Here is a 27,305-nt window from a genome sequence, read left to right on the forward strand (position 1 = left end):
ATCTACAGAGGGAAACTCATTATTTGCAAAATGCTCTTTTTTGTTTGTCTCTGTCATCGTCTTGCAGGACTGGAAAAAGAATGACAATTCTGCCCTGATAGACCAAAAAAGGGCTTTGTACAATTCCTGATACACAAATACTGAGATGGAGAGAACAGCTGTAATGCAGAAATAGTTACGTTGTCCAACACCTGGGAGGACAAATGGAAATGATGAATACAGGGCCACCTAATAGAATCACTTTTGATCAAAGACAGCCAAAACCAGCTAGATAATGCTCAACATTTGTACATTACATTAAAAATTAAATAATTTTAGAACAGTTCCACATGCGGTACAGCTCCTTATTGCACTGACATGAAAGAAAAAAAAAAAAAAAAGGCAAGAAATTGAAGCACTGAAATGGCAAACGAGGACAAACTCTCCTCACAGCAGTTCTCAAAGGTAAGAAACAACCTTTACATGTCGGTGTGTTTCCTCCAAGGTTGCAGCAATGCTGATGGTTTCCTGCTCCTGACAGCAGGTTCAGGGCCTTTTCTCTTCTGGTTTTCACGATGCTTCCTGTGGTCGTGCTCCAAGACAGTTCTGTCCACGCTCCGAGCTGCTCAGCCACTTCGGCTCATCTCAAACCAGGATTTCTGTGCTTCCTCTCACTGATCAGATCCACTGAAGACAACTGTCCGCTGCTAGGACTAGGAGAAAAGAAATCCGCAGGTCAGATAACATGTATCATCCAGCTAGGTGGAGGATCCATTTTAAACAGAAGGTGCCTCAGAGTCCCGCGAGAAATGCCACAAGATGGTCACCTTAAAATCAGACCCAGAAGAAAGGCTCTTATGAGTCTGTAGAAACTAGGAGACCTGAAGCAAGAGTCTGCATAACCCTTCTAGATGTTTCACGTATTCACCATTAACCCCTCCGATAAACAGTCCCATTCTGAAGTTCTCTAAACAAGATTTTTTAATTTTTTTTATCAATCAATTCGGGTGTGACAAATTTCTCCAGCTCTCATGAGTCAAACTCCATATTTACACCCAAATTTACAAAAGTGGATGACTAACATTTTCCTCCTCTGTTACGCATGGTGAACACCTCCATGTGGTCTCTTCCACCATCATGAGTGACAACACAGACCTAAGTCCATAGGCACACACAGCCATGGTCTCCACATCCAGTTTTGCCCAGTGAGATCACTTAATACTTTTAGCAAATGTTGCTGAGTCACGGGATTAGCGAAATTCCCACCTGTTATTATCATAGAATCATAGAACAGTTTAGGTTGGAAAGGACCTTGAAGATCATTGAGTTAACTCCCCTGCCATAGGCAGGGACACCTCCCACCAGACCAGGTTGCCCAAGGCCACGTCCAGCCCGGCCTTAAACACCTCCAGGGATGGGGCCTCAACAGCCTCTCTGGGCAGCCTGGGCCAGTGCCTCACCACCCTCACAGTGAAAAACTTCTTCCTAATGTTCAATCTGAACCTGCCCTCTTCCAGTTTAAAGCCATTCCCCCTCGTCCTATCGCTACATGCCCCAGTAAAAAGTCCTTCCCCAGCTCTCCTGTAGGCCCCCTTTAGGGACTGGATACCTACAATTCTATGTACTGGATACTACAATTGTATTTGTGGTGACTTCAGAGAATTTCAACTTTCAAACTTTCCATCCTGACCTAAAGCCTGATAAGATGTGGAACATCTTCACTGTTATTTGGATCCTGGATCTGTAAAAGCAGGAATTGTGATCTCACTGTATTAAATGTGGAGCTGTCTCAAGCACTTCTGTTCTCTTTTACCTCTGTTAGGTAGGAAACAGTTCATTTTAGCAGAAGTTTGGGGGTTGATCTTTTTGTTTGTCATTGGGTTTTGGGGTTTGGTTTGGTTTGTTACTTGTGTGTTTTTTGTTGGTCGGTTGTTTGGAGTTTGTTTTGTTTTGGTTTTTTTTTTAAAGAGAGGACCTTCTGCACTGCATTTAAACTTGGCACATAACAACAGTGCTGGATGCAACTGAAGACTGAATTGGGGAGGAAGAAAAGAGGAGGCAGAAGTTGCACAAACACACAGCCACTCTTGCAGCAAAGCACACCAGGCAATGCTGATAGCAGAAGGGGGGTATAGTTTCCTCAACCCCTCTATTTTTCCCCCCCCTCACAAACCAAGTACATTTGGACACACTGTCACTGAAAAACACCCTGCAGCTTTCAATGCTAGAATCAGGATTGATTACTAGACTGGAGAAAACCAAGGAAATAACTTTATTTTTCCAAACTTTGGGCTGAACTGACAGTTCTCTCCTTGAGAGAAAGGTAAAGGGAATTCCCTTTTATAAATATAGCTTGAAACCATTAAAGCCTTGGTACCAAAAGAAATCTAACAAACAGCAGGTAAAAGTTTTCCAGCAGAGGTAGGAAACACTAACTCAACGATGTCAGAACATCAATTCTGCCAACTTTTTCCTAGGAAGCTGCTAAAACACAGTCGTTTCCTTAACATTTAAACTTTTCCTTTTAATGAATTGCCCTGATATTTAAAAAAAAATCCCTCAAGCTCTTATGAGTACACATCAACTAGCACCAAACATACTGACTGGGCTCTGAGTGGTTTCCATCCTAAGCTGATGTTCAGCTGGTAACAGAGCAATCCTCTGACATCTCATACAGATCCATATTTCTGTGAATCAGAGAATAGTTTATGTTGGAAGGGACCTTAAAGATGATCGAGTTCCAACCCCCCTGCCATGGGCAGGGACGTCTCCCACCAGACCAGGTTGCTCCAAGCCCCGTCCAACCTGGCCTTGAACACCTCCAGGGATGGGGCAGCCACAGCTTCCCTGGGCAACCTGGGCCAGTGCCTCACCACCCTCAAAGTGAAAAATTTCTTCCTAATATCTAATCGAAATCTAGCCTCTTCCAGTTTGAAGCTATTCCCCCTTCTCCTATCACTACATGCCCTTGCAAAAAGTCCCTCTCCAGCTTTCTTGTAGGCGCCCTTCAGATACTGGAAGGCTGCTCTAGGGTCTCCCTGGAGTCTTCTCTTCTCTAGGCTGAACAAGCCCAACTCTCTCAGCCTCTCCTCATAGGAGAGGTTCTCCAGCCCTCAGATCATCTTTGTGACCCTCTGGACCCGCAAAGGCAGCAAACAGGTCATTACATTGGCATTTTGGACTCCTAATTCTGTTCCTTCCTTATTTAGTCAGTAACCTTAAAGTAGATCTATTTTACAGATGGGAAAAAAGTCATTGGCATTCTCTATCTAAAGGGATTTATATCTATAGGTGAAGACATTCGATTAAAATACCAATTTTAATTTTGTAACAACAGCAGTAGTTTATGTAGCCATCATAAAAATCCATGGATTGCCACTTTTAGTATTTAGAAGCTTAATGTCCTCAACATACTTTTGAGATACCTGTATTTCCTTCAGCAAGCACTTGCCTTAGAAAAATGTTAAACTAGGTAAGATTTAGTGGATGGTTCCATTCTTTCCACGTACAAATAAGGTGTGTAAGTTGGTAAATTAAGTCATTAAGGGGGGGGGGGGCAGAATCTTTACCTTTGCTAGACTACACTTCCGCTTTGATGAAAGGCAGCTCATCCTTAAGGCTTCTCTCGTCTGTAGATTTAAAAAAAGATTTAAAAAAGAACATTAAAGGGAACAGTTTCTCAGAGTGTAAAAAATGTTCATATAATCCAGAATAAGTGCTGAAGTAACCCAAGTACCTTTCTGTCCAGAAGTGTCCCAAATAACAGGATGAAGAATCCCTAAAAAATTTGCAAAACCAGTTAAAAAAAAAGCAGCATAACTACACGATGTTTCTTAAATGCTTCTAGATGTCATTTCCTTAAGGATAGATCTCATCAGCTATGACTCAGATAACAGCAACGCGCAAAACGGGTTTATCCACCCAGGTCACACGGGCTCCCCGGGAACGTCAAGAATGGATATATAACCCATGCTAATTCTCCTAACCAGGCTGATGGGTTACGTACCAGGACTTTCTCAACCCACTCAGCAGCAGTATTAGCCAAGAAGAGCCAAGGCAGACCGGGTACACAACGGTATGTCAAGTAACATCGGATGTTTACACCGATGAGTTAAACAAAACCACCTTCAATGGCAAGAGAGAATTTTCTGCGTGTTTGTCAAGCGATAAGGATCAGACATCTTTGCAGTTACTGGACATTAACCAGTGTATTTTATGTTAAATGTAAATTAGGCATCTTAATTCTTCACCATGCTCTATACCAACTGGTTTGATCCATCACCCATCTGCATTTACTGTGTAGGTGGGGGATGCTTTGTGCACGTACCATGGAAAGCAGCTGAGCTAGAAGGAAAGCTTACACCCTGTTTTTCATGCACAACGCATGCCGCCAGCCCCTCTTTGACCTTCTACCTTTTCCCAGGCTCAAAGTCTCAGCGCACACTATTCCCCGTCTCACAGAGTTTACCTGGAAGGCATTCAGTAGCGCAAACGTAACATGGAATGCCAGGGAGCGACTCTCGACAATCGTTGCTAATCCAAACCCCCAGGTGAGACCCAGAAGAGGTGTCAGAAGTGCCACGTTTTTGCTAATCCGGATCATGTTGCTCAAATCTTGTGACTTGCAGCCTTCTCCGACAGAGGATCTCCCGGTCTTCACCACAACCACCACCACCACCACCACATTCACAACAATGATGCTCAGAGCGGGTACAACAAAGGCCAAAAGGGCTTTCGTCTCGTACCAATTGAGCCAGCAGGCTCCACTCCTTAAATACCCATTTTTTGGTTCAGTAATAGCAACAGTGAGGAGAGATATGACCAAGGGACATCCGTATCCGATAGAGAATGCTGTAGCTATGAATACAGATCTCGTTATCTTAAAAAAAACTAATAATAATCCGTAGAGAATCAAGAGGCCCAGGGTAAACATCCAAAAAAACAAAGCAAGATAGAAAAAGTGAAGGAAAAAAGTGGCTGCTACACACAGCTGGTAGTTTAGGGCTGTATGATGCACAATAGCCGCTAAGATGAACAGAACATCAGCAACGAGAAGCGACGTAGCAATGTTGACCAAACAAAAATGGCGCATGTAGGTTATTTCAGTTTTTGTAACATGACGCCAGACAACAGCCTCGATGATCAGGCAGAGGACCAAGCTGAAAATGGAGAGGCCTAACCCTACACGTGTGATGTAATCCAGCACTGCATTTCGCAGCGTGGTGGGGGACATCAAAATGGAGAAAGATTTGAACGTCCGGTGGTGGTGCTTGCAGATACAAACAACGCTGCTGATGTTGTCCAACTTCATCGCACATGCCCTGTTATCCCACCTCCTTTCGGTAGAGTGCCACCCAACACACTGAGCCTTGACGTTCTCCAGTTTATTCACCTTTTCGAAGGTGAGCAAAATATGCCGGAGCTCTTCTGGCAGAGACACCGATAACACCATTCCATTCACAAAACCAGGATCCAACTGGCTGGTTTCTATAATGGCTCCAAGTGTTGGAAATGCAATGCTGACGGCTTTGGAAGTCTTTGGTAACTTCAGAAGCTCTTCTTCTGGAATGACCACGTGCCCAGTGATATTGCCTGTGTTATTGAACTCCATAGAAAAATCAAAGCTCTTCCCTGAAGTATTTTTATGTATGCTGTAGCCTTTTGTAGCGATGAAGCGTTCCTGTATACTTTCTGACCCGTTCCTTAGAAGAAGTTTCCCAGCAAATAAATTCACCGAGTCCAGTAATATCGAACCGGCATTTCTGTCCCTTACAAAAGCCCAGTTGGAAATGGTGGAGCTGTTCAGAATATGGTTTGCTATCCTGCTGTAACTCTGAAACAAACAGGAAAAAAAAAAAAAAACAGTTATTTTTCATGATTTTTCATGTTAAGAGAAACCAAATATTATTCCAGTGGCAGAGCCTCCAAGAAAGGCTTATTTAATTCAAAAGTGATTTCCATAAAGGGAATATTCTTTGACAATGAACAGGAGGTTCCCATCATCCATCCCAGTCAAACCCAAACATCTCATTGGCACAGTCACTACCAGTATTGTCCTACCCTCTTCATATGATAGGTCAAAAAAGATGCTTGGAAAAGCAAATACAAAGCAAAAACCAGGAAACCTAAGTTCTATTCCAGACACTGACCCACAATGCAGGTCTGCTTACATCACCCTCCCTACATTTCTTTCCCCACCTCTCTGATTTCTGAGTTCATCAGGGAAAGATTTCAGTTTCCATTGTGCAACACATGACAACACAGCTGCGGGTCAGCATCTCCCAGGCTGTCATCCCTACCCTGTCTTACTTTAAAAATTTATTTTTCCTTCTACTGCATTCCCATGTCTAGAACAGCAGTTACTGAAAACTTTTGCTTTTATTATTTTATTTTAAATCTTTTTTTTTTTTTTTTTTTTTTTTTTTTACTCCACAGAGTATTTCCACCATACATGAACAGGTCAAATGGTTTCTCTGACAACAAAACATGACACTCCCTGGAAGCTTTTTCCAGGTGATCTCCATGTGATTTGCAGCCGCCACTTCAGTGGGTAATGGCTATAAGGACAAAACACTATGTGGATGCTCTGGCAAGCTCAGAAGCACCTCTTGAAGCCCATGAAAGTAAATACCTGCATTTTTCCTCTATTGACATTCTGTGATAACAGCAGGGAAATCTTCTTTAGCAATTCCACTATATCAGCAATGTTTCCGGGAATGGCTGGCGAAGACAGGATTTCTGGGATGATGCACGAAAAATCAGTTTGGCAGTTACTATTCCCGTGGTCACCTGCCCCAAAATATTTTGCTCCATCTCCAGGTTTGCCATGCACTGGCTTTCCTTCCCCTACAAAAGGAAGGTGTCCTCCAGCAACACCAATGTGTCCTCCAGAGCTGGGAAAGAGTCCATGTTCAGAAATCCTCTGAAAAAAAGGAAAATAAATTTGAGAAAACTAATGAACAGAATGAAAATGAAGCTACAACTACAACTAGGCAAGAGGTACGGTGCTGGGGTGTGCAATGAATGTGCCAGATGGCCTGAAACCAGGGACCAAAGCTCACCTGAGAAGAATGTCTTGCTTGTACAAAGGTAAGGGCAAGAACCAAATGCAGCGCCTTATTATTGCAGTGACTTGAAAAAAGTTCTTTATTTTGTAGTTGGGGAGAATTTACCATGAATCCCCTGTTTTATTACAGATAATTGTGTTGTACTTTTCTCATGTTCATTGTTTTGGTTTAGATCCCCATGAAGGACATAGGCCAAGTGAACAAGGCAACTTCATTTCTGAATTCTGTTTCCACACAGGATGATCCCAAGTTCATTTCCCATCACTTGATTTAAGGTGAAGTCAAAGCCTGTTACCAAAGCAATCTGTGTTTTAGGATCAGATGCTCTTCCCTTTGGTCAAAATGTAAAGGGTATGAAGGAAGGGGGTGTCTTCGCAAGAAATTTCAAGCTTATGCCAAAGTAGATGCGTAAGAGTTCCCTCACCTGAAAAAGGGACTGAACATCCAGGCTTGCACAGGCATCTGCGAACATTTGCCACTTTCTGCCCTTGCAGACAAAGCTCGTCTCCCCGTGGAAGGAAGGAGAACAAGGCTGAACACAAATGGCTCCGTTATCTTTGCACGGAATGAGATTTACGCACCCATCTGGAAAATAAGTCAAGGAGATTGTTATAAGGTGTAAGACAGCATACCCTGGTCCATGAGGTGAGTATCGGGGGCAAAGTCTTGATAACTGATAACATCTCACAAAGAATTCAAAAGACAGAGCTATTCACTGTACCTTGCTGATTACCAGTCTTTGATTCCTTATTGAGAACCTGAAAAATAAGGAAAAGTGGAATGCAGATTGAATGTTAAAATAAGTAAGTAAAAGGCCTCTCCAGTTTGTGCCAAGGAGTTATGATTTCAAGGGCGAAACAGTCCTTTTGAGGTCCAGAAGTCTTTTCAAGGTCCAGAATGCAGAGCTCATGGTCCCTTGATCCTACAGACCAATTGAGAACTCTCTACTAACAGTTTGTCTCTATATATCAAGCCTTCAGTCACACCCTTCTGCTGAGGTGACATACTGAGTGAGTAGACAGCATCGCACACGCCTCCAGCTGTCATTACCCAGTCAAAAAGTCTGTATTAGACCTAAGCTCTCCAGTATCTTCACATTGATGAGAATATGTGACTTGTTGATGAGAATATGCGACCTACATGACTTCTGCCATAAGATAAAGCTACAGTTGCACAACCACCAAGAGCTGCTTTGTCCCTCTCCTCATCGGGAAGCGACGCCGAAGCAGGCATGGTGGGCTTCTGCCACTTGCTGGGACTGCATGTCATACAGCCAGGCACAATCCAGAACAGCTTCCATCGCTGCTTGGTCAACTGGTCTGTCATCTACGGCCGGCCAAACCCTCTCAGTCTGGAAGCAAAGTTTGGCTATGCAATGCCTTGGAAATCGCACTGCTGGGTAGAGCAGGCCCAACAGCAGATTTCTAACACCCCAAGAGTTGTGCCAGCGGCATATTGAACATATTGAATACTTCAAAATATTTTTTCCTGCAGTGAGGGGACAAGGGGCAACGGTTTTAAACTCACAGAGGATAGGTTTAGATTGGACATAACAGCGAAATGTTTCACAACGAGGGTGGCGAGGCACTGGCACAGGTTGCCCGGAGAAGCTGTGGAGGCCCCATCCCTGGAGGTGTTCAAGGCCAGGCTGGATGGGGCTTGGAGCAACCTGGTCGAGTGAAACTTACCCTGAGCGCAGTGCGAGGTGCAGCCGGGAAGAAATGCACAGCCCAAAGGAGCAGGCAGTGGGCCACCCTCATGTCCATCGCCTCCCGTTTGCTGCTTTCCTCCTGGAAAAAAGAGGTGTTAAAGAAGTTTAGACATTTCAGTTTTCACTTTTGAACACAGTCTGGTTGCAGTGAGAGAGCAGCTAAACCCATCCCAAAGACTGTCTTTACCAGGCTTGCAAAGTGATTTTCAGACATTTATCATGTATTACCTTTTTTACTGAGAACGATTTGTGAAAGTTCTTTTAAAAAAAATTTTTAAAAAAATCTGTTCAACACTGGAAGTTACTGCATCAATAATTTACTGTGAGCTGTGAGATGGAGAGCTCATTAAAGCAGTTCAGCCTGTGGTTGCCTTTTGAAGTGCTTTAAGACAGCCTGGCCTCCACGGGGTTTAACGCCGGTACTCTCTCTCCCGGAGCAGTTCCTGATGAGCCCTGCCACACGAGGCAGGAAACTCGGGCCCTTGGGGCTCCGATATCCAAATCTGAGAAAGAGGGACCAGCCTGGAGTAGTGCGTGATTTGCTTCGCAGAAGGATTCAGGCCTCTGCCCCTCCATGAAGTTTCCCGTGGTCCCTGGTAAAAGCTTAATATCCTGGGACGCAGCCTGTGACAGGCATATTTGTTGGCGGAAAATAATCTGGTAAAGGGAACGAAGGAAAAATAACGTGTTTCATCAGATCTGATTATTAGATGCCATAGACGTCCAAGGCAAAAGCAACAGCTGCTGTGGATTCAAGAGAATTGAGATATGTACTAAAAAAAAAGTAAAACCCATAAAATCAGCGAGCTAAACCACTGAAGCAGGAAACAAACGCAAGGTGACAAAGCAGGACGATGGTTGGATTTCAGAAGATGCACACAGGAGAAAGCTCGCCAAGTCGCCGTGCTTTGATAGAAGACACAAGTTTGCCCCTGGTACAGACTGTTCAGGACAGAGGATGCTGAAACAGAAGGGTCCTGCACTGACGGAGCAGAGGTGTCATCTTCTATCCAAGAAACTCCAAGCTCACGTTATCTGCTGGCATCAAAGGGCCGGGCACAGAGCTGGCTGCCCCGTTCAGCTGGGACATTTGTTCACCTTACCGTTTTTTTAGATCCGCAGGTTTATTACTGAATTATGAAGAGATCGCAAAAGGAAGAGCTAGATTTATGTGCTGGATTTCTAAGCTAGCTCTAAAGGAGAACCTCGTGCCAGCCTCTCGAACTCCACTGGTATTGGTAGAAGCATTTTTTGGATTTAAAGCTAGTAACCATTAGCTCTTCTAAGGAAACAAAATGGATAAGGAGAAGTGAACCAAAAGACTCAGATGAATATTGCTGAAGAACAAGAGGTGGCCGGGAAATACCTCCAGGTTGGAGGCCAAGGACTGTATCGAATTCTTCTCCCATTTCTGCAGTCGTTACATGTTTATTGTATGCTTGCAGCCCTAATTCCATTTCACAGCTGGGAATCCTTGAGCTCATGATGTTTCATCATTAAATACAAAATGAATATGAATTAATTAATCACGGGTGTAACTCCACCTAGGGCTGTTACCTTTCGGTGAGGCAGAAATCTGGGACAGCTCCAGTATCTAAGGCTCCCTGAGATACTGGCCCACGTCCCCAGCGAAACACTGATCTTGCTCAGTCCCATTGCTTGACTCATCACGGAAACCTCCCCATCTCACCACCCCAAGAACATGCCAAGGTAACTACTGTACAGCAACAGAAACTTTGAGCAAAACAAGCAATGCAGCAGCGAGTCACTATCGCTTTAAGAAAAAAACATGGCTATACTGACATAAACACATGTGAAAACATATACAGCTGTTCCTCTCCCCCCAAAACATCCAGTCTTAGTACCTTTGATAAAGGACAGGCTGAGAGAGTTGGGGTTGTTCAGCCTGGAGAAGAGAAGACTCTGGGAATACCTTATAGCTCCTTCCAGTATCTGAAGGGCACCTACAAGAAAGCTGGAGAGGGACTTTTTACAAGTGCATGTAGCGATAGGACGAGGGGGAATGGCTTCAAACTGGAAGAGGGGAGATTTAGATTAGATATTAGGAAGAAATTCTTTACTCTGAGGGTGGTGAGGCACTGGCCCAGGTTGCCCAGAGAAGCTGTGGCTGCCCCATCCCTGGAGGTGTTCAAGGCCAGGCTGCATGGGGCTTGGAGCGACCTGGGCTGGTGGGAGGTGTCCCTGCCCATGGCAGGGGGGTTGGAACTAGATGATCTTTAAGGTCCCTTCCAACCCAAACCTTTCTATGATATCTAATCGCAAACTATCTGCTGCCATGAAGAGGAACACAGAGTGTGAATGCAGGGTTTCAGGCAGCGATGTCCTGGTCCAAACTCAGCCAATGCACTTTCGGTGGTTTTTTTGGAGAAAGGTCCATAATGAGCAACCCAGCTGTTAATCCAAGACACCACAACTAGAAACTCGACACTTTTTGAAAATCGACCCCTGGATAAAGAACACCTTGTCCCTCCATGCACCCACCCTTGCTGGATACATTCCCATTTGAAGGGCAATGGCAGGAGCAATAGACTATTAACTTTGCTTCCCTTTTTAAGAAGCTGTAAACATGTTCCTCCTCTCTTCCAGAGGTTCCTGCTCCATCAGGGCACAGACACATGAGCAGCTGAGTTGTCAAAACCCTTTCACGTGGAAGAGACTTTCTAGTAAGAAGACAATTCCATACCCTCAGGTATCTCCCACCCAACTCAGATGATCTTCACCAGCTGCTGATCCTCCTTCTCCAGCTCAATTCATTTCGTCACAGTACCCCAGGGACACAAAGCCCTCTACAGCAGGGAAAGGGTGAGGAGCGAGTGGCTAGACAGTGGTTACAGGAGATGAAAGAGCTTCCTAAAACAGTAAAAATAAGGTAAACTGATCATGTATTTAAAAAGTAATCCATACATTGGCTAACGCATCATAGCCTTAAACTCAAAGCTGTTACTCTACAATGTCTGTTGGTTTAAAATCAAAGTGTTTTGTAAAACCCTGCAAAACTATCCCTCCTTTCCTCTACCCCGAGCACTTTCGCGCTTTTAATTTCTGGCAGGATGCTTTTCATTTCTAGCACGCAAGTCACAGCTACCAGAGGGCTCAGCGCAAGCAGCGACCACTGTGGGAGCTACACCCCCAGGCTGGTGGACCAAAGGTCTCTGGCCAAAGGGTTCTCCATCATCCAGAGTCACAACTTTCCACTGCTCCAGAAGATGAACTATAATGAAGTCTATGGGTAAAAGTATCCTGCACAAAAATTACAAGAACGTATTACACAAAATACAAATTTACGCCGGGCTTGCCATAATTAGCTAGACAAATATATTTTCCCAAATGTTGCAATCTTCCACTGTGTGTATTTAACTTTTTTAAAAAGAAATACATATTAAATCCATTATTTCAGAACCTAATCTATCATTTTTAGGGCTTGAGTGGCTATATGGCTAGCTTAAAACTCGATAAACCACCACAATGGGATCACTCGCCATTGCCCACCTAGCAAGTTAAAAAGGCTGCAGCGGGAGACTCTCGAGTCCTCAACATGGTCATCCGAGATTAAAAATTAAAGCTCTTCGTTATACGGAATGGTATCAGTTTATTTTTAAAGGGATCACACTTGGAAAATGTGAATTCAAGTAAAGCGAGTTCTGAGAGGAGGTTGAGCTTTACAGGAACTTCAGCCAGAAGAAAATGTCAGATTTTCTTAAAAGTGACAACACTGCAATTAGAACCCAATTACAAAACTACGAGCAAAAAAGATCAGAGGATAATTAAGATATCTAATTATTCCCACAGATGCAAAGGTAATATAAAACTGAGGCAGTAAGTGCAAAGTAAAGACAGCCTAAGCACTTAGGCGCATTTTAGATTGCAAATGAGCCCATTTCACAGATCACTGATAATGTCCAAGCAGTTCTGAAAAAAAAAAAAAAAAAAAAAAGTTGTTTTATGATAGTACTCACTGTTTTCAGAAGTCTGGGTACCCCTGTGAGCAAAATTACAGGCAAAACGACACAGGCAGAGATCCTCAAGATATCACAGGCGAGCGCCTAACCATTCCTCTGCTGCCATGGTGCCCCAGTCTCGCTCTTACGGTCTGACCCAGTGTTGCTCGGCTGCTCTGCTTCAGTTAAGAGTTTTTCCATGAAGAAATAACCCTGGGCACCAGCCTCCTCCTTTTCCTGTCTGACTGGATTAACAGTGAGGAACCTGGAGATGGCAATAAAGGTATTGCACCGCAAAATGACAAAACAAGTTACAGACACACCCACAAAACTGCCAGGTTGCCACCTTCGCCAGGAGTCCACGTGGATGAATCACGCCTGCCTGGGTTGTGCCCTTCCTCCTGGCGGAGGACGCATCTTCTGCTCTGCCATACTTCACAGATCTTCTAGACTTTAAAGACAAAAAAAAAAAAAAAAGAAAATCATCATCAAAACCTGGTGAAGTTAATGCATTACCCTTCATAAATCAAAGATGCCACTACTGACAGCATCTCACACAGCTAAAAAGCTCAATGAGGAAGAAATAAGCTTTTCTTTACGGGCTGCACCCATCACAAGGGGTGAGTTGTCTGCTGAGCCTTGTGCCATGTTCACTCTTGGCTCTCTTAATATTGGCTCACCTCCAATAGCCGGAGCTCCAACAGGCAGCAATTTGCAGCAAGTAATTTAACAGAAGAGCAATTCCCAACACTTTCTACTCACAGGACTGCTTTAAAAAAAACCTTTGATCGCTAATTATTTTTTTTTTCCACAGTCCTGCAACATGTTTGGCATGAGCCTATAGGGTTTCCTGAAATAACGTTGATTTTTCTGCTACCACTACTTCAGTCGGTCCTCAGCCACGAGGTAGGTCTCCAGTTTTAGCCTACAGGTAGGTATTATTTACTGTTCTGTTCGACGGAGCCAGCTTTGCATCCCACGTTGGTATCAAGTAGGAATTAAGCCAAGCGCAATTAGACACAGCCAACATGACCTACCTGGGAAGGTGAAAGGACTTGCTCGATACAGTACCCGGTAGAGATGAGTTAAAAGGTGGCACCTTTGCAACCTTTCAAATCAGAAGGGCCAAAGACCAGATCATGTCAAGGCATGGACACCTCTTTTAAAAGGCTTCTTCCCCGTGTCACCTGGAGTTGTGCTTCTACACACTCCCTGAACCTGTGCTACGATGGCGAGACTGAACACCTCTTGATTCTCAAACACCTCCTCAACCTAACCGATAATCCTCTGAAGGACACAAAGGCTGGCGCGCTTCACTCAGATCCAGGGCACATCCACCTCCCAGAAGGAAGAGGTGTCAGCCTGTGCTCCCGGGGGCTTAGAAAGATACTCAAACCACGACTTCCAGCAAGCAAGGAGGGTGCTCCAGACCCCCAACCCAGCAGCAGTCTCACGCTTTACAAGCTGGTCAAGGCTGTTCGCATTCTTCAAGCTGGGAGGTACGTGCCCAGGCACCCACGAGGGAGGGGTTTGTCTCTTGCAAAATCCAATTACTCAAGATAGATGAGCAGCTGCTTCGACACTACGCCGAGAAAGCAAACAGTCAGCCATCGGGAACATCTCTGACAACTTTAACAGCAGCCAAAAGTAAGGCCGCTCTGAAAACCCGTTTTCAGCATTTCTTTTGGAAAGAGTTAACAACAGACTTCTGCTAATTTATGGCTTTAATGAATACAAGGTATTTACTTAAAAGTTCAACAGATGCTTTACTACACAACTCCAAGTCCAACCTTGCAATACATTACAGGTTGGCATCAGAAACTTATTCCCCTGAAGCAACATTAATGAAAAATGTTATTTTCACGGTGATTGTTTAAATAAATTTAAAAAATAAATACAATAAGTAGACCTGTCATTTATTTCTATTTTGAAACCTGTACCTCATACGCAAGCAAAAGCTTTTTAGAGAATGTTGTGAAGACTGAATAAAAGCCTTGCAGTTTGAAAATGCCCTTCTGCTGTTCTGTTCTTAATTTACTTTTTTGCTCATCCATAACCCTTTTAAACATGCCATACTCTCAGTCTTAAGTTCTTCACTATTTAAGAAGTCACTCAAACACGCATTTATCCGTGTTCCTGAGTGGCAATAGCGACCTTAAAAAAGGCTCTGAAGATGCACAGTAAGGTCAGTTCAATATGTACCAACAGGAAAAAAATAAAAGAGGGAATAAAGAGATACCGAGAAGTTAAGATTCCCAGTTACACTTGCAAAAAAAAAAAAAAAAAAAAAAACAACAACAAACGGTAAGCTTTCCAACTGTTTGGATCCTAAGCCATCCTGACAGTCAGGAACCACAGCATCCCAGTGAGTAAATTAAAACCTGAAAGCCTCAAAGGGGGACTATATAAATAATAATATGCTTTGCTCCCACCCCCTGAACTCCTCCCACGAAGAATTTAATGGCACACGAAACATTCCTGAACAGAACTGAGCAGAGACATTTCAACAGGTTTTTAAACTTATTTTATTTGCTGAGTTTGGATAGCATGCATCATTTTACAGCACCGGTAAAGAAGTCAGTGAAGCATACTGCTTTTGGGAACTTGTACTGCCGAATGTCTTCAAAACCATTACCCTCTCCCCTTCCACGCTTGTACGTAACACTAGCTGAAGACAGGACACATACATCAGGGCAACTTCCTCATGGCTAAAAATACTCATAGCAGCGACTTTTAAAGAAGGGTTTTATTAAATCAAGTCATTGCACTTGGGTCATTTATTGCTATAGCGAACAAAGGCCATTAAATAACAAACACCTTTCATCTGTGGTTTTAACTGATTGTCGTCTTCTGTTTGTCTGCTAGAAGCTTACAGGCAGACACAATTCACAGGATTTCTGTAGAGCAATCCGTTCCAAGATTTGTTTCGTGCTCTAATCACAGTGGAGAGCTTGTATAACAAAACCGGCTATTCCATTAGGCTCAATTCTTGCTTTTCATCACTTGAGTTAGAGGCCATGAATTCCACGTAGGAGTTTAGTGTCTGATGAGCAGCGTTACTGCTGCACATTATTCCTCAATACAAAGATCTGGCTCAAGTCTTCATTTGTGATGCATCCAAGCAATTAAAAGTTAAAAGCATTAATATTGAATCAGTTTATTAGCAATGGGACTAGCAAATATTACTTAATACTTGCATGGTATATTAAACAAATTTTATGAAAAAATTAAGTCAGCAACTGACAAACATTATCCAATTGACTTTTTGATGTACTTTACGATGCATCAGCTGTGAAAAAGTATACTCTCAAGAAGCAATACTTCCATGTCCCTTGCTCAAGGGACATACTACATAATTACTATATTTATGACTATTCCCATGAATAGAAACTTAATTACTTCTCTTATTGGTGAAGTTGCCAAACTATGTGGCATGTTTTTGCCATTTAAATTCTAGTAGACCAAAAGGAGATAAGGTGATTACTAACAGAAGTAGTGCATTTGACTGGCTGTATAAAGCTGTATGGTTTTTAATTCTTTAATTAAATGAACACAGCAATAAATATCATTGTCTCTCATCACTCTGCATATCAGTTGTATATCATTCTCGTGCACTGTGTTGAGCTCAAGGGTTAAAGATAATGGCAATCCACAAGATTTCAACTGGTTTCCATAAAGTGTGAAAGACGCCGTCTCGGAAGCCAGCACAATGCTGTCAAAGCAACTGTTCCAATCACTTATTGAAATACAAAGTTATTAAATTTAGAGGTACACAATATACTGATAAAGTTTATGGCATAAATATATAAATATTGAGACCTTGTGAGAGTATCAAAATTCCAAAGGGATTTATTTGGAGACATATTATAAACAAAACCTGGCTATTGTAAAAACAGATCAAGATGCATATTTAACTGCTAGAAAGACTGATGACTTCAGTTTAGATACAGAGATGCACAGGCATTGTGACTTGAGGATTACTTTTTCATGCTCTAATATTTTAGGCACAACAGGTTGAGTTAAGACTGGATTCTGGTCTTCTTTCCATATTTCTTGCATTTTGTAGTTTTAAAAGTTAATTTTGTCATAACGTCATGATTCGGTCCTAAATCCCTTTTTAATCCAATAGTGCAAGTGACAAAGTGTTCTGCTCAATTACCCAGATGAGATCATTCGTTCTTACTACAACGCGTAGGAGTTTCACCTGCTTCATTGCATTAACAAATTCCTATCTCATTACATAACTTACAAACAGCATATTATTAATATTCTCGCTGCAGACAGGCACAACAGCATAACGCTGGGTAAGACTGCCAAAATGATACAAATATCATATATTCCCTTTTGCATGTAGGGGAAAAGTAGTGACTACAATTACGATACAGTTATTCCACCCCTCCCAATAGACTATTTTACAGATTAGTTGTAAAGATAGATCACCCTTTTATAGTATAGATCTCTTTAAAAATTAAGCTACAAGTATTCAATAAAAATCTATTAAGAATTCCCTCTCCTTTCTATACAGATTCAGTAGTATTTTCAAGCAAACCAAAAAATAAGGTCTGCAATTCCAGCACAGTAAGAAATAAGGCCTCTTTTATATTGGCAAAAAAATTACACCATTATTCTTTTCTGTTTTCTTATCTCTCTGAATAAAAGACTATATTCCTTTTTTTTTTATTATATTTTTTTCTTTAAGACTGTAGAACACCAGCATCCATTATTATGAAATAAGAGTCAGTTCTCTTTGTGTTCAGCTTTGAATTCCTGATGAGTTAAAAACATTGAGTCCATAGCTGTCTCATGTAGACATCACTGCTTTCTTCAATTTTTCTATTTCAAGCTGGAAAGACAGACATTTTGAAAAGATAAAGAATCAGTATCAAAGTAGCAATAGTCTAAACTCTTCAGAGCTTTCACCAAAATTCAAAGACACACGTAAATAAAATCGTAACACAGAAGCATTTGACAACTCAATATTTACATCTGACTTCATACTACTACATTGCTAAGCAAACAAGAATTTAAAATCATTAAAAATTTGCCTATAGTTCTGGTACATCTTATTGGATAAACTGACTCAGAATAAAGCAGTCAAAGCTGAGTTGTGGAATCACTTGACATGTCCCCAAGAAACGTTGCGTCATCACCTCAGACTAACTTCCTACTGCAGCCTTCATGCAAAATACCCTGCTGTGATTAATTTGTATTTCTTCAAGTAGACTTAGAAGATACATGGAAGTTACCTCCTCTTCGTGCCCAGTGCATATTTAAGGCAGCTTCACTGATTGCTTTAGAGACACATTAAAAAGCGGACTCACCAGAAGGTCTTCTCAAGTTTCAAAAGTAGCTTTGCAGTCAATAAGAAGTACTATTTCACAAATAAAATGCCCTTTTGTACCAGACTGAAATAATTTTCTACAATGATCTCATCCTATTAACTACTTAATGGCATCATACTGTAATGCAGGTGGCCTTCATCAATGAACTGAGAGGAGTGGCATTCATTCATACGGAAATTTTTCAGACGCATTCTGTTCTTTTGGCACATTATCCACTTAATATTTAAACAGTTCATCAAAAATTTAGGAAAGTTTACTTTTGCCTTGTTTTGCTTTTGATTATGTAAATTTCTCCTTCAATCTTACAAAAGCAAAAGTATTAATATTCTCTCTTGGAACACGTCCAGTTGGACATATTTCTAGCAAAGAGCAGAATGTAGCAACACTAAACTAAACTCACATCCCAACACCCGTACGTACTATTAAAAATAATTTTCCAGATAAAGAAAGCTGAACTAAGATGAACTGTCAGTCTTCTATATATATCCAACTGCCTCATGAGCCACTCATTCAACCACACACTAATACAGCAATACAAAAAAGGTTGAGCAGGTTCGTGAAGACTTTCCCGTGACGTGCAATTGCAGAACACTGCTTACATACTTCTAAACACCCCCCCTCCGAAAATTGCCAACGTTACCTCCAGATTACTTCGCAACAGCTTCTCTTCTTCCAAATCCTTCTTTAGTTTTTCCAGTTCTCTCCTAATAGTAGTTAAGATACAAGTCAGAGGGGGAGAAAAAACGTTCACATTACCAAGAACAGGAAGCACAGGCCTTGTTTAAATTTTACTAGAGAAATTCACGTAACTGTCTGATGCTATGGCTTATAAATAAAACTTACATACAAGTACATGCTCACTAGTGAACTGGTACTCATATCTGTTGGACCACAAGCTTTTACCAATGCTCAACACTTCTTACCTATTGCTATGCACTTACCCCTAATTTATAATCAAAATTTTAGGTAGGCTACTTAAAATTTTCTATTGTTATTTTACTTGGGGAGTCAAATTTAAGCTACAATAACCAGGCAACTTCTACACAGAGAACAGAAAAATGTTTAGAAAGTTCCTAAAACATGTTTTATTTCATAACTAAATTGAGGAAAGAAAGTGCTGAGAATTATCATCTAGCCATAGAAGAACTAGTTCATTAATTTCCAGAAATCATAATTTACTAGTCTGCTTTGGAGACAAACTGATCCTGATGCTTTATAACCTCTCAAGAGGTTACTCTAAAAGCCAGTTTGGTTAGCACTAGGGATCATTTAAATAGTACCAAAATGAACTAAACTAAAAATGGAAATAAGGTAAATCTCATGCAGATTGTTCTTTACTATGTTCACTCAAACACCAGTAACATTCTCCTCCTGTATCATTCTCCAAACACACCCCTACCCACATGCACAGGTGATGGAGCCACCACCATCACTAATTTGAAAAGTTCAGTAATATCTTTCCTATACCAGTCACATCAATACTGCAACTGCTTCTGTGCAGTGTTAGCCGTTGCCAGCACATGCGTGAAATACCACAAAAGTTATATACTTTTCCTTACAGTGAAAGTACTGACTGTTTAACAAATACTTTCAAAGAGCTGCAACGAATGCAGGAGCGCAAAGTAGGAACAAAAAAATGTGTACAAATTCCCAAAATACTCTGACATGACATTTGTACATATTTGGGACATCAAGTGGGATCAACTTCTAAAGAACAAAGTTCTGAATCAATATTAATATACGAATATAGTATAGCTTTTTATTTTTAAGAATCTTAGCATTAAAGACATTTGGAAGATGTCTATATATCCCTTTGCGGGTTGAGAAGGAAAAATATTTACCCATGTTCTTTCTTCAGTGCATCTACTAAGCCCATCAAATCATTAATCTGAGTCCTGAGCTCTTCCACAGAAATTTTTTCATCATCCGACTCTCCTTTAAGTTGGATGTCTCCAGAAAACAAGTTGAGTAGGACAGAACTTGGTTTCTGAGATGAAGATGGAATTGATGGACTGAATGCAGATGGCTGAAAAAAAAATACAATCAGTAGAAAGTTAAGAAATGAAATATTTATGAACAGACCACTTACAAGACACAGCTTGTACTGGTATGGGAGCTACACATGCACAAGTCTCCTTAATTTTCGACCCAAAAAAAAGGTAAAAAACAATGTCCAGTTCAAATGAACTACTGTAGTAGATGAGATAGTTATTTTATACAGAATTTTATTAAGCATTTCCCTGAGGTTCCTGTAGTCACTAAAAGAAGTACTCACACTGCAGTTCTTTACACTTTAAATCACAGAGTTTTTCAATGGACCCCATTGGTTCATTATAAACATTCTTTTGTGCACCCTTCTGATCTGCTCAGTTGTTCTGTCTGTCAGGAGACCGAAGGCTGAGCAGACATGAAGCTTATTTGGGAAATACCACCATAGTTTCATGCTACCTGATACTATAGTTCTCATCAGAACTGATGGACTTCATATTAAAGTACAAACGAACTTTATACTAAAATTTCTACCATGAACACTATACAGAATGACATGGGTCACTTGCTTTTAAATACAATCATTAGCATTTAAATGGTTGAATCAATCTAAACTGGAAACATGAGCAAGATGAACAGAATACCTAGCTGTCTGGTACTTCTCTAGCTCCTTGGTATCATACCTTTTTTGTTTCAACTGGCTTTGGTTTGGCACTTTCTTCTTCTTTCTGCACCTTCACATTTTTTTCTGGACTCAGACTTTGACTTGCCTGGTAAACCATTCATAAAAATGAAAAGGTTTTCAGAATTAAAAAAAAAAAAAAAGTAAATAAAAAAAGAATTGTCACATGTTTCTAAAGATGAAAAAGAAAAAAAAAAACAACCCCAGACTTAGATTGCTAGACTACCATAGTTTTGTTTCCCTGCCAGTCAGAACTTTCTTTCGCTGCAATACTCATTCAGCTGAATTTAAATCAAACATAGGAACCTCGGGCAGGATTTTCAAGCAGTGCTGCATTACTTAAGTCCTCAATTCTTTTGAGAGCCTGTAGATGCTTCCGTAAAACACAAACATTAACAGTCAGTAACTGTAGATGGTAACTGGCATGACTGAACTATACAACGTCCCACGATATAAATCAATTTCAACGACTCCGCACCACCTGGTGCTCACGGTCTGACCCCCTCACATCTTAGCACATAAGATCACAAGTCTCGCATTACAGCAACATTAAATTACAAATTTGTTGTGGCCAAAGACTATATATTGTTAGGCTTGTAAGGCACTAAAGATGCTTTCAGAGTTGTGCGTAGCCACACCACCTATTTCATCATCGGTGATGCTGGAAGAGCTGAGTACTTACTGCAGTAACACCCCACAGAACAGAAATACTCCTTCAGCTGCAACGCAGTTGCGTTGTTTCTCCTAACGTACACTCCCCTCCTGGGAATGGATGTTCCTGTAGACTAAGTCTATAGGAACTGAACCTCTGTGTCATTTTGCATTTCGCTCCCAGGTAAACGGTCCGTAAGACTATTTCTAAGTGCAATCCTGTTTCCTGGGAAGTTAGTTCTTAGTTCACTAGGAGGAAAACACACCCAATATACTCACAGGATTACTGCTATTGAAACGTGAAGGCGGCCTCCTACCAGGCATCTTGGGTCGGTTTGCAGTAGGGTGCGATAGATTATCTGAGGTAGCTATTACATCATCAAAGCTTAACAGATCTAGAAAAAGATGAAAATAGACCACCATCAAGACCAGAAGGTTTTTCCGTGTTCTTTTTTATCACTTTTTTCCTTAAGACGAAAAAGAAATAATTATCGGAATTCTTATTGTTTCAAAGATTTTCAGCATATACAACACGTGAGCCATATGAAACAACTACATGATTCTGATATCTCTGGGAAATCACATTTTCCCCCTTGAAAAAAATTAGGGGTTAATTCAGCTAGCATTTAAATTCGAGTTCTCAACAGAAGTGCTGCAGTAACATGGCAGCATAAAACTAATAAGTATCTGCAGAAAAATCTATTTATGACTGTTTTTTTGAGAGGTGCCATATTCAACTATTTAAGAAGGGATATTATCTTGTCACTAAACTTGCATGAAAAGAACGAAAATCCAAGATTAGTGAAATACAAAAATAAAGGCAATATGGTAAAGTACATGTCCACACTTTGGTGAAATTAAGTTAACAAGACATTAATGGCAAATATTTCTGGTTTTTTCATATGCAGGACTTTGTCTAAAGAAAATACACGACTTCATGAAGTCTGTAATAAAACATTTCAAAACTTCATTCTCATACTTCATTAAATCATATAGATATCTCTGCTCATGAGTCTCTTTATGCCATAGGTCTAAAGAAACTCCCTCTTAAATCAGCAGAAATTCTTTATGTCCTCTAGGAATAGGCAGCCTTCGGAAAAAAACCTATTAACAGGAAGAACAGAATATAGCTAATCTAAACATAAGTACTTCCACCTAGTTAACAACTGGACTTAACCGTTTCTCCATTAAAAATCGTAATACTTACCTGTCAACAACAGATGTGTAACGAGATAGGTTTTTTGTTTAAACATCGACGTAAGATTATGGCTATTATATAACATTTTACAAGACAAATTCGTTAAGACTTATTCTAGAGACTAAATGTTTAACTAAAATGCCACACAGCATCTACTATGGGCACCAAAAGTTACATTCAAGGTTTTGGGTTTTGTTTTGGGGTTTTTTTTGGCGACCTCTGATTTTTACATGACATTATGATTTATCAAATAGAAGCTATGATATTTCTTCCCATATTTTCTCTTTCATTTTGAAGCTATAGCAAGAGGTCAGATAAGAAAAAAAAAAGCCCTAAGAACACTGAGCCAGACCATTCATACCACTTCAGTGCTTGGATGACTTAAATTCATCTAATTAATCCAAGTTTTACTCACGCAGTGTCAAAACTAATTTATACCTGGAAGAACTAAGCTTTCTACTGGATATTTTAACTGATTTTCATGTCTTCTACTCTGTGTTAATATCCTTGAAGTCCTTAAAATAGTCACATCTTTTGGTCATCCCTGAATGTACCTACTTCATCATCTGTTGCCTTGTTGAAATGCAAGTATTTATAACACTAACTGTTACCAATCAGTTTTGCTGCTTTTTAATTTTATTAAAGAGAATGTAAGGACAATATTTTGTAAACATGTGATCATATTTGCAATTAAAAAAAGCAGGGAAGAAAACCAAAGAAGAAAGAAACAGAAGAGTGATGAATGGCAGGTGGCTGATGGAAAAGAATATGAGGGAGAAATAACTAACTACTGAGGTACTCCTGTGGTAGTTTGTGCCAATGAAGTATTTAACTTATTAGAAGTCAAGCAACAGTGACCAACGGGTATATCTTCATGTTCTTTGCTCAATCGTCAACAATCCCAGAGCACTACCCCATGCCAAAACGTAAATAATTATTTATGTTAGTTAGGTATTATTAAAAAGCCAAGAAGACAGGAAAAGAATATATATGCCTTTTCCCCCATCTCAGTCATTTTTGCCTTTAAGTGTTTCTCCTTTTGTCATTCAGCAGAAATGACAAATCATTTGGCAGTAAATTTAAGTCAGAATTGTAAATTGAGTTGCTATTGCGGTTGTAATGCCAGCCCTGTCTCCATGAACAAAGTAAACTTCAGGCATATTAAGAACACTTTAAGAATAATGTGTACTTCTGAAAAAAAAAAAAACAAAAACAAAAAACCACACAGTATTTGACAATGCTTGAAGATGAAGACTGCTACAGTCTTGAATTGTATACGATTTAAATATAGATGGTGGGATGACAGTAAAGCCAGCTTGGGATTTTTTCCGTATTTGTAAGAGCTTCTAAAGGAAATTGCTACACTTGAGACAATTGCTCAGCATTAAAACATTACCAGCACATTACAGTCAGAGGGAATTCTGACTGTACTCAAATCTTCCTTTTTACCTTCCCATTCTGTCACTTTGGTATAGGGAAGAAATTAAAACACAGGCTGGCCGAGATTAAGGTTTGTGGTTTTGGTGGTGGTGGTTTTGTTTGTTTGTTTTATTGTGGGCTAAGGGGTTTTGCTTATTTGTTTTTCTTCTTAAACAGCATTCTTAGTTATTTTAGGAGAAAGCTTGGCCCCACCGAAACCAACAGAGATACTGATGAAACCCACTGAAAGTTTCAATCCACCCATTTCAATCAATAAAGTGATTTGTCAATTAATTTTCTTACAGACAGCCTGTGAGTAATTGCTAAAGGAAATCCCATCATAGTGCCAAAAGAGCAATTCAGTACATCTGGGGATTATTTGAGTCAAAAAATGATTTTAAGGCTGAGCGAGACCGCCTTTCTTTCTAGAAAGATGAGCTAAGCTTAAACAGTTACTTAGGACAGACTTTTAGAAATGTCTCTTCTGCAAGCTTAATGCGGATCCGTAAGGGAACTGTTAGGAGCTTTAACAGATAGAATTAGGTGAGAGGTTTTGTTAAGATTTGTGAATGCTTCAAGTGTATTCACAGCCGTTTGTCTTAAAAAGCCTTCACAAAAAGAAGCAAAGCTGAAGGCGTGCCTAAAGAAATTCCAACATCTCACATGCCTGAGGTTTAAAAACCCATAAAAGAAGCGTAAACGTATACAATATTTCAGAAGACGAGACCTCTCATTAATCTGCAGAGTAAGAGAAAGTGGCAGCCCTTTTTCCTGTTGCTCACCTTGTTGAGATCGCACCCCAAAAATTTAGGGGACAGATATAAGCTTTAGAATGTTTAAATTTGCAGTTGTGCAATAGTAAGGTATTTGCTACAATTAAGCATGTGCCCAATACGTGACTCTCAAATACTATTTTACCAGACTCACAATAGTAAATACGCAACCATAAAGTCTTTGGCTAATTTGTGCTACAGAAAAATAAAGCCATTCAACCTAAATACACCAGATGTCCTATAGTTATTGAACACATTTCACTAGAAACACTATGATTGGCTTATCAATAGCTGGACTGCAGTTTTTCTTGTCGAGGTTAAAAAAAAAAAAAAAAGAAACAAAAAAACCAAACACTACCCAAAACGCAAGTTCCTAACTGAAAAGTATATTTAAAGTAACTTCTTGTTTAACAGCTAAGGAAAACAGGCATTCAAAGAAACAAAAAAGCATTTTAAATTGAAACCCAAAAATTTTAGTATCAAGAACTGCAACTGAAAATTACGCTTATGACGTTAAGAGGCGGCTATGCGTATGGCATAAAGCATTTGGATTTCCTTATAGATTGTTATCTTACCAAAATGGAGAAGGGTAGGGTAATTTCCTGACACGTAAGAAGGGAAACATGGCAAACAGGATAGGAAACAAAATCTGGAAAGAAAAGTCAAGGAGAGGAATGTCTAGAAAAAGATTCCGAACAAAAAATTATTTTACAAAGCAGGAAAAAGAAACATTTGTAGAAGAAACAGAATCGCTTTACATGTTCAGCATGCTAGTATTACAGCTTTAGTCTTTTGCAGTACTTCAATTCTAACCAAACAGAGAAACATTTATGCAATTTTTCAAATAAAGGTTTAAGAGGAGGTATTTCAACATGATCAATGCTTCTGAACGCTTTGAGTATCTGCCCCCATCTGATGGCCTAACTTTTGTCTGGCGTGGGCTGTTTTTTTCCTATAGATACAGAATATTTAAAGCTTTTCCTTAGGCTAAACTGAAAATAGCTGAATCTACGACACACTTCATGGTCAAATGTAGTTGCAAAAAGATAAACCCGTACTTAAAGAAATTGGTTTTCTAAAAATTCGTTCACTTCAGGATCTCAATCTGAAAGGAAAAAAAAAAAAGACACCCTGGTAACGGAGTTGCCAACCCTAGCCACGCATTTTTGTCCGTGTTTTAGCGTCTAATCTAGTTCTTGTAAGACTAAACAATCTTAAACTTTATATAAGGACTTAACATCTTTGGAGCTTTATATAGCATTACCCGCTGCACAGAGTATTATGTCTTTAGCAGCAGAATGCACACAGGGACATAAAGCATGAGATTCATTACATTTTCCTGGAAGAAGTTTGGACTAGTCCCCTTTCACAAAAGCAGTAAAACTACCAGTGACTTACACAGACAGTTTTAAACAAGGGCAATTTCGCACAACGGAGAACTTTTGAAATTTTCCTCAAATAGCAGCTCCTCGACCCTGTCCATGCTGCATCCCCGCACGGACAGCCCGAGCCCCTCCGCTTGCTCTGCGCCAAACGAGGACCACCGAACAGACCTCACCCTCTTGCTCGTTCCCCACTCCCGCCCCCTGCCCCACGTAGGTATTAAAAACTCAAATTTCTCTACGAGTCTGTAAAATCTTAGGTCAGAAAATAGGAATTCATAGATATTTCTTTTAAAAAAAATCTGTATTAAATTAGGTCTTATATATACATGAGCATATCTAATATCACAGCTACTATGTTGGCACTCCGGTTATTAAAGATATCAAGATAACTGCATTTAAAGAAGAAGTTCTATTTGTTTTCAAGGAGATTTTTTTCCTGGGGATAAATGGTAACAGTATACAGTAACACATCTAGCACAATCTTAGGGAAAAACACCTAAACAGTAGCACAAAGCTTACATTTTTAAGGCTAGGTTTTGCATCACACTTTCATCTCTCAGCTTGCTTTGACCCAAAAGTGTTTCTTCTGTACCCTCACTCAAAATCCATTTTTAAATAGAGGTAATAACTAAACTGCCAATTCAAAAATCTTTAGAACAAGGCATACCGCAGCATATGCGTAGGCTTTGCCAGGGAATAAAAAAAGAACTTATAAATACTTCAGGGTATTTACAAGTAACACTGATAGTATTTGTACTGTTTCCAGGCTATTTTAATACCTAGGGAAATCCAGCTTTTTGTAGTTCAGAAAAATATGACTTCTGTATTAAAAACATCGATGCTTCCACAAAGTATTTAAGCTTAAAAGCAGATTTTAAAATGTTTAATGGAAAAAAAAATCAAGAGTACTCCTTCTATTCATAAACTGCTTCATCTTTTTAATGCGTTATTTTTATCTTGCAGATGAATTTATTACACTTTAGGACCAACTATTCTACATCCTGAATATCATAATTGGCCTCAAAGAAAAAAAAAAATATCAAGTTATACTACAATTTCAAAATGTATTATTACTCAAACCTTTTCTGAGATGAAAGGTTGCATTTGAGATAATGCAAGCCAAACTGCAAGTACAACTCGCTAAAGCTGT

At 40.2% G+C, this 27,305-nt stretch overlaps 2 protein-coding genes across 2 annotated transcripts in view; both read right to left on the reverse strand.

The window, feature by feature from the left end:
• Positions 1-1,669: 1,669 nt before the first annotated feature.
• ADGRF4 (adhesion G protein-coupled receptor F4) lies at positions 1,670-8,812 on the reverse strand (the record flags this gene model as incomplete). Its single annotated transcript, XM_082480760.1, has 8 exons — positions 1,670-1,720; positions 3,549-3,608; positions 3,716-3,757; positions 4,448-5,812; positions 6,611-6,901; positions 7,471-7,631; positions 7,768-7,804; positions 8,735-8,812. The coding sequence occupies 8 exons, from the start codon at positions 8,810-8,812 to the stop codon at positions 1,670-1,672; spliced, it is 2,085 nt and encodes a 694-aa protein (XP_082336886.1).
• Positions 8,813-15,229: 6,417 nt separating this feature from the next.
• Positions 15,230-27,305, reverse strand: part of CD2AP (CD2 associated protein) — an 87,102-nt gene continuing 75,026 nt past the window's right edge. Inside the window, exons 14-18 of the mRNA XM_082481190.1 lie at positions 21,660-21,775; positions 20,731-20,817; positions 19,900-20,084; positions 18,699-18,762; positions 15,230-17,559 (exon numbers count right to left, since the gene is read on the reverse strand). Of these exons, the coding sequence (XP_082337316.1) occupies positions 17,518-17,559; positions 18,699-18,762; positions 19,900-20,084; positions 20,731-20,817; positions 21,660-21,775 (494 nt within the window). The 3' untranslated portion in view covers positions 15,230-17,517. The remainder of the gene's footprint in view (positions 17,560-18,698; positions 18,763-19,899; positions 20,085-20,730; positions 20,818-21,659; positions 21,776-27,305) is intronic.

Source organism: Vanellus vanellus (assembly GCF_965231255.1).
Source record: "Vanellus vanellus genome assembly, chromosome: 3".
Taxonomy (NCBI): Eukaryota; Metazoa; Chordata; class Aves; order Charadriiformes; family Charadriidae; genus Vanellus; species Vanellus vanellus.